The sequence below is a fragment of the Lytechinus pictus genome, chromosome 7 (assembly GCF_037042905.1).
Source record: "Lytechinus pictus isolate F3 Inbred chromosome 7, Lp3.0, whole genome shotgun sequence".
Lineage (NCBI taxonomy): Eukaryota > Metazoa > Echinodermata > Echinoidea > Temnopleuroida > Toxopneustidae > Lytechinus > Lytechinus pictus.
Genome location: NC_087251.1, coordinates 44505046 through 44517209, shown reverse-complemented (window position 1 = coordinate 44517209; position 12164 = coordinate 44505046). Strand labels below are relative to the sequence as shown.

The 12164-nt window shown below is 35.4% G+C and overlaps 1 protein-coding gene across 1 annotated transcript in view; it reads right to left on the bottom strand.

Annotated features, from left to right (window-relative positions):
• LOC129264355 (poly [ADP-ribose] polymerase tankyrase-like) overlaps positions 1-3226 on the bottom strand; it is a 61498-nt gene extending 58272 nt beyond the window's left edge. Inside the window, exon 1 of the mRNA XM_064102837.1 lies at positions 2764-3226. Coding sequence (XP_063958907.1) covers positions 2764-2808 — 45 coding nt within the window. The 5' untranslated portion in view covers positions 2809-3226. The remainder of the gene's footprint in view (positions 1-2763) is intronic.
• Positions 3227-12164: the final 8938 nt, after the last annotated feature.

Here is a 12164-nt window from a genome sequence, read left to right as displayed (position 1 = left end):
AAGTGAAACTTTAACTTTTTGTTAAACATCTGATTTTGATGAAATTTTCAATGTTGTGCTTGTTGTGCTTATAGTGTCTGTTCTAATTGTATGACATTGCATATGAGTATTGAACATGTACCCATACACATGTGCCCACTGAAGAAAAACTTGAAATTTGAAGCTTTGGGTGACTAGTTTAATAATACATGTACATGGAATGGCTAATGTGTGTGCATTACTGTTTTCAAGTGTACGTGATAAATCACATGCTTCCAAAAATACCCTTTGTGTGCAGATCATATTTACATAAGCCATTCATAAATCTAGGGCTGCAACAGTTTATTTTCAATTCCAAAATAATTTTTATTTAAGATGGGTCATTAATCCTCCCATTTTTTATGGTAGCAGGATTTCCTGACCACCACAAAATCACATTAAAAAAGACGAGACATAAATGGCTATTTTTATAAGCATTCTTGAAATGTGTTATCGTGAACTAATACCCCTCTCACACTGGTTTTCAAGTTTATCCCGGTACTGTCACGGGACTGCAACACCGTGTTGCCTTCACACTGAAGAAACACCGCTACAAACAGTCGCGGTGCTGTCCCGCAGCTATTACTATGGCTTGCCTAGCAATAGTTTGTTGCAGAGTAATTGCTAGGCGGGTAAACCCGGATAGTTTATTGTGGGTCCGAGAATTCACTCGGAAGGCAACACCGCTACAGTCTCGAAACAGTCCCGGTACTGTAGCAGTGTTTGTGGCCAGTGTGAAGAGGGTATCAGAGACCAAAGGTACATTATCACACTCCTCTAAACATACAATGTACATGTGTGAAGGTTTTATTTACATTTCCACATGTACCCATTATTTCATAAATCTGCACGATCAGACTGAGTATCTGTTAAAACACATTCCCCAAGACGTGTACATGTACATTAAGAGTAGACCTTGTAATACAGTATGGTAGAAGACATTATATTACTGTACAAAACATGTACGGTACTTGTAGGCTTTATCACAAAATAACATTTCCACCAGGTCACAGCGCATTGAAATCTCTGAAAGTAATAACTTCTAAGCAGCCTTTGCAAAATAATAATAATTCTTACACTCAATGTGCACGTACATGACATTTCTTTTTTTTTAATTGTGTATCACGTGCGAATTTGTGCAAAATTTGAAAAAATCCCCCAAAAGTCTGGGGGGTAATAATGCTCCCATGGTAGTCCCACCCCCTGAAAGAATAAATTCAGATGAGATACATGTAAAGAAACAAAAAATCAAAAGATCACACAGCTACATGAATCTAGAAAAAAAAATCTTCTGAAGTCATTTCATTTTCAAAAGATCATTGATTGAAAGGAAGTCTATTTTCTCATGTCGTAGGGCTGATGGAAGATGATATACAATGTAGCATGACTTTAAACAGCAAGGAAAATGTGCAAATTGATTGGATCAATGGATTGGATTAACAATGAAAATATCATAATACGCACACTCTTGTACATTCCATGTTGTCTATGAGGTGTACATGTATGTGTTTTAGTGTATTTGTGTATCCAGACTGACTCGATCACCAGAGTACAGTGTAGGCCTACCTGTTAAATTACAAGAACTTGTTCAGACCTTTAAATACCCAATAATTATTTTCCGCAATCATACCGACCTGAAGCACATCCTTTTAGAGTTATGAACATGCGTGGTATAGTCTGATTATCAGACGAGGCCACGGCACTCGCACTCAACTGCTTGCTAGGTTGAGAAAGTTCCTGTAATTTGCTTTCACACTGCCAAAATACCCGTCATCAGAAAATCTCTGCGAATGTCATTGTCATTTTGGAAAGTACTGACTACTTATCGGGTATTTTCTTACAGAATATTACAAGCATTTTGCTTTCACATATAGGCATATTAAAATACATGGTACTGTCTGATCAGGGTAAGGTGTAGATCATGGCAAATTTTCAAATCATAGAATACTTTAATAGTATTCTCGAACTTCGTCTGAATAAGCCAAGCTTTGTAGGAATGCCATCCAAAAACAACAAATAAAACATGTACATGTAAACAACAAACTTCATTGGTTTTCAATGAAATGTTTATGATCACTCGTCAATGTAAACAAATCCCCCAAAATTAATAGCCTATAGATATAGGATGGATACCGGTAATCAATTTACAAATTAAAGAGTGTCGCTAGGGCGAGCACATAATACGCCCGCCTGTAACGTGGAAAGTGGAGTTATTGGTCAAACAAGAAAAGTGGAAGGTAGCGACTTGACCTTTGACCTTTTGTCCTCAAAATCAATAGACTTCCTGGGATCCATGCTAGTATCATACAAACCGAATTATATGAGCCTAGGTTAAGTTAAACTAAAGTTATCATGTTTACAAGGACTTCAGGAGGGTAAGATGAAAACATGTCACTGTGACCTTGACCTTTGGACCTCAAAATCGTTAGGCTTCCTGGGATCCATGCTAGTATCATACACACCAAATTATATGAGCCTGGTTAAGATAAACTGACGTTATCGTGTTTACAAGGAAAAGTTAATGGACGGACAGACAGACAGACGAATGGATACCAAGCGTGATACCATAAGTCTTGTCTAGGAAGGGCGTATAAAAAGATGTGAAATACATGTACAATAGCGAATATTTTATTCATGATAGATCAATTATTATTTCCTTTTTTCATGTGAAAATGACAGTAAACTACAACAAAACCTTGTACTACATCATGTATATTCTAGAAATGTACATCATTCTTCACATACCCTGCTTCTGCTTGAGGAACGTCGGAGCCACATACCACGAGTCATGGCGTATCAAATATGAAGACGAATCACACCCGTCAATAACAGACACAATTCAACAATACAATCACCAACGCCTCTTTGATTCTCTTCCCTGTGCCTTCAGCAGAAAAGCAAGGAAATTTTCACAAGATTGATGTTCTTTTCTCAATGAAAGGTGCAAGCAGCAACCAACATGAGATCAGACAAGTCTGATGCAGAACATGGATGCAGCAGTGGGCTTATGTTCATTTTCCCACCATCCACCGGCTTTTTATACACATGTGTACCGTACATGAATGTACATGCCCAGACTTTAAATAACAAAGTTCAATATTTCAGAGACGAGCGGGTCTCTCTCTTTCTCTCTCTCTCTGTGCCTGTCTGAACCTGACCGTCTGACGTAATGATTGGGTATAGCCTCAACTGTATCCATTGGACTGGTGCCAATTTCAAGGGTGATGATTCTATATTATAGTGATTGGACGTTTGTTTCCGCACCGGAACACATGAAAACAAGCAGTCATATGAAATGAAAGTGAGAGCCGAGAAAAAGTAAAGTCATTAATATACATGTATAGTGACCTACAAAATGTATTCCACAGATTTAGGTTGATACTTTGAAATAATACATTTCAGTTGATTAATTTCCAACAAGTAAATAATTCAGTGATCCTCATAATGCAATTAAAGATCATCAAATTGGGCTAACCTACTCCCAGGCACTTGCCTGTTCTGTATAAATTTGCAGTGTGGTAGGCGGCGAGAACTAATATTGTTTTTAAATCTTCTCTCACTTCTGCTCATAAAGCTAAAACTTGAACTTTGACTGTTCATTCAGTGTTTAAAAATGCTGGTACTGAACAAATAATCCTCAAATCCAGATTGATTGCATTTTGGAGGGTGGGGGTATACTCTTTAATGGAAATTGTGTTTTATCAATTCAAATTACATTTAAAGCATATTATGGAAAGCAGATCTAGAGAAAACATGAGTGTACTTTGTAATTCACTGCATGAAATAAAACCTAGATATAAATGTATTTCTAAATTCTATATGAATAAAGAATCTCTCCCTTGCATCAATACATGTAATTCATATTTACAAACTTGAACCAGAATATATTACAATTTCATAGAGTAGTACTCATCTAAATCTAAGATCAGTTCATGAATCCATCAGATTTTGCATTACAGCACACATTTCATAATCAAACTTCTAAATGCCCTGGTTTTAATTATTTTCTTCCCATTTCCTCTCATTTAAACTACTTTTTTTTCTTCATTTTTACAAGTTACTGATATATCAAGATAGATTACTTTTACATACAAGTGAATCAGTGATACATGTACCCCCCCCCCCCCGCTCTCAAAGGAGTGACTTTTCTCTTTGAAAAGGTGAGAAAAAAAACATGTACATGTATATTACATGTACACTGTACAGTATCTATTAAAATTAATTTAATATTGAAAACTGCATGTAATAATATTCAACAAGATATTCCTTCATGGTCACGTTGTGTTTTACTTGGTGATTCAAATTCACTGATTTCTACAGTGAGCATTAAATGGGGAAGTTACGGTACATGAGGCAGTATCTAATTACTGACAATGATACCTACATTATTTCCTCTGTTCATGAGACATGTATGTTCCGACATGTGCAATATGAACATTCAGGAAAGACAAAGTGTTTAAAATTAAAATTTCTTCCTTTTTGTGTCACTATCCCCCCTTTTATCCCCATCAAAACATGCTTACAGTATATAGTTTTAGTATAATTTATATTTATATTGTTAATATGTTATTGATATCATCAGTTCACCAGCAAGGGGGGGGGGAGGGGAGGGAAACTTCCCTAAAAGTTGATATTAAAGAATTTAACATTTTGCAACTTTACAATGTGTCCATATTTCCTTGAAAGAATTTTAATGTACAGTGGTCATTTGAACAGAACCCCAAAAAGTTATAAATGACTCACTCTGTTTACCAGTTGGTCGCAAACAGAACAATATGGTTGCGTACACGCATCAGGATATAATGTTTCGGGATAATAAATCGAGACAAGTAAATGGAGAAATCCTACTTCATATTTTTATTTTCATTACAGGTACTATACATGTACTTAGTTGACCAAGGCTTATAAGTATCATGTGACAACTTTTATAGACCTAGAAGTAAGGAAACATCTATAGGCCTATAAAACTTGGTTGATAATTCTCAGTCTTTGGCGACACTAAATGTCTTAAAATTTACGTATTTCATTATTTTAGCAGAGCAATGGTATGGACAAATTTGCACCGGTGACCACCATCATCGGCAGTCATATCTCCACTTATCCTTTTGTACAGTACTTTATCATATGAAGTATGTACAAATTTTACCCACTCATCTCTGAAAACTAAATATTTGGACTATAGATACACATATTCATTGCTACAAATGATTTTGTCAAATAAGAAAGATATATCATACAATTTAAGAATATGAAATAATTATGATTTCATATAATTTAACTTTTTTTTAAAGGGAAAGTGGGACATGACATCATCAACCCACCTAATGAATATTTATTGTGCTTATAATGCTAAACTTTAAAATTCATAAATTTGTTTTCAGATGTTGATGAAATTTTCTTGCACAATGAATTTTACAAAATTTTGTAAAATTTTGTTTTCAGCAGATTTTGTTTTCAGCAGGAAGTACCCCTTACGATTTATTGAAGATCATGTACAGAATTAAGACTGTGAAGTAAGAAACAATTCCAAACTAAAATAAAGTACAAGGATTTTCAGTCAACTTTGCTGACTAACCCTGAAAAGAAGCTACATGTAGAACACATTAATGACCCATACCAGTTGTGCAATACAGCGTGTCCCACAAAAAATGTGAATGGCACCATCATCATCATCGCGGGTACACAGCAACAGAACAAAAGTTCCATGACGCTATGGTCGGGTGCAGATGCGACATTTAGATGGGTATAATATAACATGAAAACTACAACATTATACGGTTTATACCTTCACACCCGTAAACTACAATTGGAACTACAAGTGGATGAAACTTTATGTGATACGGTCTAAATAATCACAAAACTATATAAGCATTTTTTTATTACACATCAGGAAACCTCTCCATCCAAATTTTGTAATAAGAGTATGTGCAGTTTTAGCTAACAAGATCTGTTCAGCCACAGACGTACAGTACATGTAAATCAGCAAGGATTTTCTTCAGGACATGAAGATGAACTATTCATTCATCTGACGAGCAGAAATTCTTGCATACAGGACGAACAATACAGAGATGCATTTGTTGAAACAGGTTCTGACCAGTGTAGGCCATCATCTTCACCAGGAAACATCCCATAACAACATACCAACACTTTGATTGCATCTTGGTTTAAAAGAACACTGCAATTCTCAATCATTCATGATAATCAATTATGGTATAGGGTGACAGTTCACCCCGAGACTTCGTGGTTCTAAGATATGCTCAAACAAATAGAATTGCACATAAAGACCTACAATTTCATCCCTACAAACTGAAGATTATGCATGGAAAAAAATACAGGACTTTTCAAAGTGAGATCATGGATTAAAATAAAAACGTTGTGATTCATTTCCTTGTGCCTGTAGATTAATGTTTAGAATATTTATATTTTTAGTATACCGGGAAGTTTCTTAAACCTTCATTTTCTTTTAAATTAAAGAATGGGCCCACAAGTTGTGGGTCCAAAATCTAAAAAAATAAAATAAAATAAGAGTGAATGAAGACGTAACTGGACTAAGCACTTGATTCAACGTAATAACAAAACTTGGATCGAGAGATTTTCTGACGAGTGCTGAAAGAGGGCTCATATCTCTGTGTTCAATGGACCATAGCGCATAAAATTTAAGCCCGTTGTACAAAACAAATGCCAGTTTAGGATTACAAAATCAGATACAATATACTTATTTAAAGTGCCATTAATATTTTTTGTGGGACACGCTGTATAAAGCCTGAAGTGATATAAAATTGGAAGGTGTAAGGGCCTGAAATCAAGAGGGAAAAGTCTGGTAAAGACGTACTGCAGGCAGAAAAAAATTTGCTTGCCCAGATTTTTTTATAATTCTTTTGCTCTTAATTATTCTTTTATGATGGTACTAAATCAACACTTAATCTTAAAGGTCAAGAGAAATAACAACAAATGAAAATCATGCAGTAAACACACATAGGTGTATAACTTCAGCAAAGTCATGACAGACAGTTCTTATTGCCATCATACTAGACATGGATCTGCTAATTTTTACTCAGTTTCGCTAGTAGCTTCACTCACACTACCTTTGGAGCAATAAAACTAAGTCACTGCCGATCGTGATGACAAAAATTGCCGATTTTATTCTGAGGACTCTTTATTTACTCGTTTGGGAATGATCGCGAATGAGGCCAATCAAGTCACAAATTCTGAAGTTTGCAGCGAGCTCGAGAATCAGTTGGCTCACTCATTGTGTAGTGCCTATGTATGGAGCATGCGCACATGGTGAAATAATGGGTTTCCCCAGCCTGCCTTTGTCATTGGCAAATTGCGCAGGAAAGTAGCGCATGCGCACCGTGTATTTTAGAGCTAAGATGGCAGCCCCCATAGCCGTTCTTCGAACGAGTTACCTGGCGATAAGTTGTCGGTATATTGGCGCTGATTTTACATGTTTCCACTGTTTTTTGACTGGTTTGTCATTGTATGAGAGATTATTGGCCAATAATTGTGATTTACCCAAAAGTTATTGAAATTTACTGTCATTTTATTTTTTAAATTTTTTTCAAAGCAACCACTTTGAAGTTGTCCGATCGGGCAATTGACTTTGAGAAATGCTTGCCCCAGGGCAAGCGGGTTTGTCACGCCCTGCGTACTGTACAAGTACAGTGGTGCTCAAAAATTAGTGAACCCCACCAGAGAATGAACATATTTAAAGTGTTCAAGTTTTGCCATGTTTTAGATCTAATTGTGAAGTCAGGTGATGCAAAATATTGCATTCAATAAAGTTTGTTTCTCAGGGCTCACCAAACATCATAGTGTTGTTATCGACATTCAACACTCAGCATTAAGGAGAGCATTTTGTAGTGGGGTTCACTAACTTTTGAGCACAACTCACCAACTACATTATAAATAAACTGGAGTATCAAAATATCTTAATCTGCCAAATCTAATACAGAACTAATTTCAATCAATATTAATAATAACAATAATAAAATTTACATTTCATGTATATACCATTTTCTTTAAAGCTAAGGATCCATATTGATCAGGAATTATGATTCCTGACCCAATTAAAACATTGATTTTTAAACTTTTAAAAGGGAACTTTACTCTGATGAGAAGTTTATTGTAAAGATAGCAGAAAATATAAGAAAAACTTTTGGTAGCGTCCAACTAAATCAAAATGATTTCAAGGAATTATGGAAAATAGATGCCTATTTCATGAATATGAAGATGTAAAATATGAAATTTCAGCAACTTTTGGTGAAGTTTTTTTTTTTTTTTTAATAAGGAGCGCAGTATTTTGTTCTCCTTGTTTTTTTTTTGGAGCGCTGTAGGAGCGTCGGCGCGATCGCGCTCCTCAAAAATGAAGGTCTGGTTACATGTACAGTACATGTGTATAGTACACTCTATATAATCCCTACCAAGTGCAAATATCACTTTGTGCTGATTTGTCTCCATGTACATATTCTGTGCATGCAGGATGAAAGATCTTTTCATTTTGTTTTTAAAGAATAAATCACACCCATGTGGTTCTTTCTTCTAACTTAAAATCCATTATAAGAGAAGTGAAATGAAAAGTGTAAGAAATTAATTAATTTCAACACAACCACATACTTTACTCTACATGGAGCTACCCTACATGTACAGGTGTACATGTACATGTAGGACAGGGGCTGCGGAACGGTTTTCAAAGTGGGGGGGGGGCTGACCATGCAAAAAATCACAATCATATAGCCATTTTTACGTTTTTGTACACGGTTTTGGAAAAAAGTGGGGGGGGGGGCTGAGAAGCACACTGAATTCTCAAAGAAATGATGAATGTATGATTAGGGCCTATACATGTACATCATATCTATAGACAACATTCTGAACAAACATGCTTTTTAGATGTTGGCAGTGCTGGCTTTCCATAGTTGTGGTTGATCGGATCAATCACAGCTCTTTGCAAGATGGGGCCCAGATGTACATTGATACAAAACTTATCAAAAGAGGGTGCTATTCCAAAACCTCAAGCTAACCTCAAGCTAACATGATACTGTACCATGTCCAAACAAATATTAGGCTGGTACACAGTTACACGTAGACGCAAGGTTTTGGTCTGCTGCATAAAATAGGAGTACTACCTTCATTTATGAACAAAACATTATAATACATTGCACATAATAAACCCTCATACAGCTTGTCCCAGAAAAGAAAATAAAGAATTGTCTTAATTTAATCACAAATATTATTAACAAATATGCCAAGGCCATGAACCAGGGCATCGCAAATTTGGTCTAAAAAATTGCTTTAGACTTGAAAGAAAAAAGTCATGAAATGAAACATGCAAACATTTCACATCGGAGATTTTAGGGTTGAACATGCCATAATTTGAACATTTATAATTATTAAAAAATACATGCACCTTCCTATTCATTCTAAACACTAACTTACAATTCTTTTAATAACTTTAAAAATGCTGCCGCTGGAGGAAAAGCAACTCCTCTATCTACTTCAACTATGCAGGAGAGGCAAAAATGAAGTATTTGGGCAATTCCACAAGTTGGTGGAAAAGAAATAAACAACTAAATGATCAAACAAAATCATTTTTTTCCGTTTTTGGTTTCCCTGATTTCCATAGGATCTCAAACCATATCAGTAAACTTGCCAAGTGCTGTGCAACTAGAGAGAAAAAAACCCCATGAAGTTGCAAATTAAACATGGTTTCTTTGGTATGGTTTTCATAAAAATTGTGATGAAGGAGAAACATTTCTATACTCTCTTAAAGGCCATGTCACCCTTGGACAAAATGGAAAGCAAGCAACCATGTTTCCCATCTCTTACACAAAAAATAAATATTGCTCTCTGATTTTACAACATATGAGGTTTCCATCTTTCCTTAGAATTTTCCATCTTTCCTAAGAACACATTCAACTCAATTCAATTCATTTTCCACATATTGAGTAAAAAACATACAATATCAGTAGGCCTACAATCAAATACATCCTAGATAATTACAATACAAACTAGTTATAATATGGCGTACATAAAAAAAGACGTAGAAAATCAAAATGTGAAGGGGATTGACAAAGGCCATATTGATCTGTCAAGGTCAATCCCCAATGAAAAGAAAAATGGATTAAAAATGGAATACATAAATTACATATGAGAAGAGATACTTGACCTCAAAACCCCAGATAAAGTAAAAGACAGTAAAAGACGAATGAAGGGGAGGGAGGGGCAAATATAAAACTACCTTAAGGAGTAAGAAGGGAAATTTTATATCTATGTTTGAAGGAGTGTGGAGTGTGGGGAAATGTTTGAGTTCATTTGATAAAGAATTCCAAAGTTTGGGTCCGACATATATATTGAATAGTGTTTCGTGAAAATGTGCATTTCAAATTTGGAATAAAGAGATCATTAGCTTGTCTGGTTAGACAAGTTAACATCTTGTCATATTGCTGTCCAAGAAACATGAGTAACCAACCCAAAAAAAACAACCAACATTGTGTCTCTGAGCGCTTTACATGTTCATATTCCCCCCCCCCCCCGAGTCCCCGATCACAGGATTCCGACATGCCCGCACACAATGTATGCACTTTCTCTATACCCTGGGGAGCATTTCAACAACAGTTCCAAGACTCAATTGCTAGGCCTACTACATAGGCTTTCGCATCCTACCGGGTACCCATTTAGGGTTTATTATTTATTTCCAATTCTTCTAATGCCAATTCATCCAATTGCCAACTCGTCTACTATCATTTGGTCTACCATTAGTTCGTCCACTCACCACATGGTCTACTTTCATTTAGTCTAATGCCATTCCGTCTAATAACCAGTTGGTCCAATAGCCATTTAGTCCATATACCATTTGGTCTAATTGGACTAAGTGTTAAATTGTGCAAAATGAATGAAAATGAAATGGATATTAGACCAACTGGTTATGAGACGACAACACTTCCACTCAAATTTCCATTCCAATGCATAGCAGTTTTCTCTTCTCAAGAAAAAAACCAGAATCACCACTCCAAAACATAGATGGGGCATTCCATCGAGTCAGTCGCATTTCATCTTTGCTGGTCAAAACTTGTCATTGTTACAAGGGCGAGTCTCTCTGTCAACTTTAACTTGAAATCAAAGCTTTATGAGCAAACTGACCAACATGATTATGTTCCTTCATGAACTGTGTGTTAGAAAAAAAAACTAGTCTCAAATTATATACCTTTTGACATAACCTGATAATAATACAGAGAATATTAAAGTAGCATTATATTAATTACATTTAAAGAGAATTAAATTGTTGAGAAGAGGAAATGCACTTGTTTTCTATTTGGTAATTAATGCTCTATGAATGTACTGCATAGTGAATTTTTAAATCATTCATGTAGACATAACACTACTCAGAATGGTGCATTATGGGTTCGGTGCATTATGGGTTCGGAGACTGGCCAGATTAGAGTATGGCAGTGGATTGTATTACCAAACACTTTTCATGAATTCAATCATATCAAACACATTATTCTCATAAAATTCACCAAACTTTTAACATAAATACACAATTACCTACAAAATATAAATATGTGAAAATTTTGCCGAAATTGTTTTTCCTTTTTACGATATTAGCTTCTAATCGGACCCCTCTTTGCACGTGAAATATTTTGGTCACTTGAAAAAGGTATCGTATTACCGAACGTGTTTTTTCTATGGGAAAAGTTGAGAAAACAACAAAAACACTTATGAGCTATTTTGACCATATTTTATTATTGTTAGAATATTAAGACTTTGAAAATGTGTTTTTGACCATTTATCATCAATTTCTATTCAAGTTCTCTTTGGAAAGATGTTGCAAAATTTTGAGCGTATGAATTTATTTTCTGATGCGTATGATGCGTGCGTTCGGTAATACAAGGCCGGTTGGTAATACAATCACTCACTATACTACTTTAGAGTACTAGGCTGCTGGATCATACTTGCATATGAGGAAAAAGCTGCAGGCTGTATGCAAAGACATCCTAAGAATTGGATAGCCGATCATAGCCCCATTAGAAAAATGTACATGACAAAGAATTAACTAATTACTTTCTTACTCAAATCTGAACACTTTTACCAATTTCACATCAGAGCACGATTTTCACATTGATAGGTCTATCTCTTGTAATTTTTGT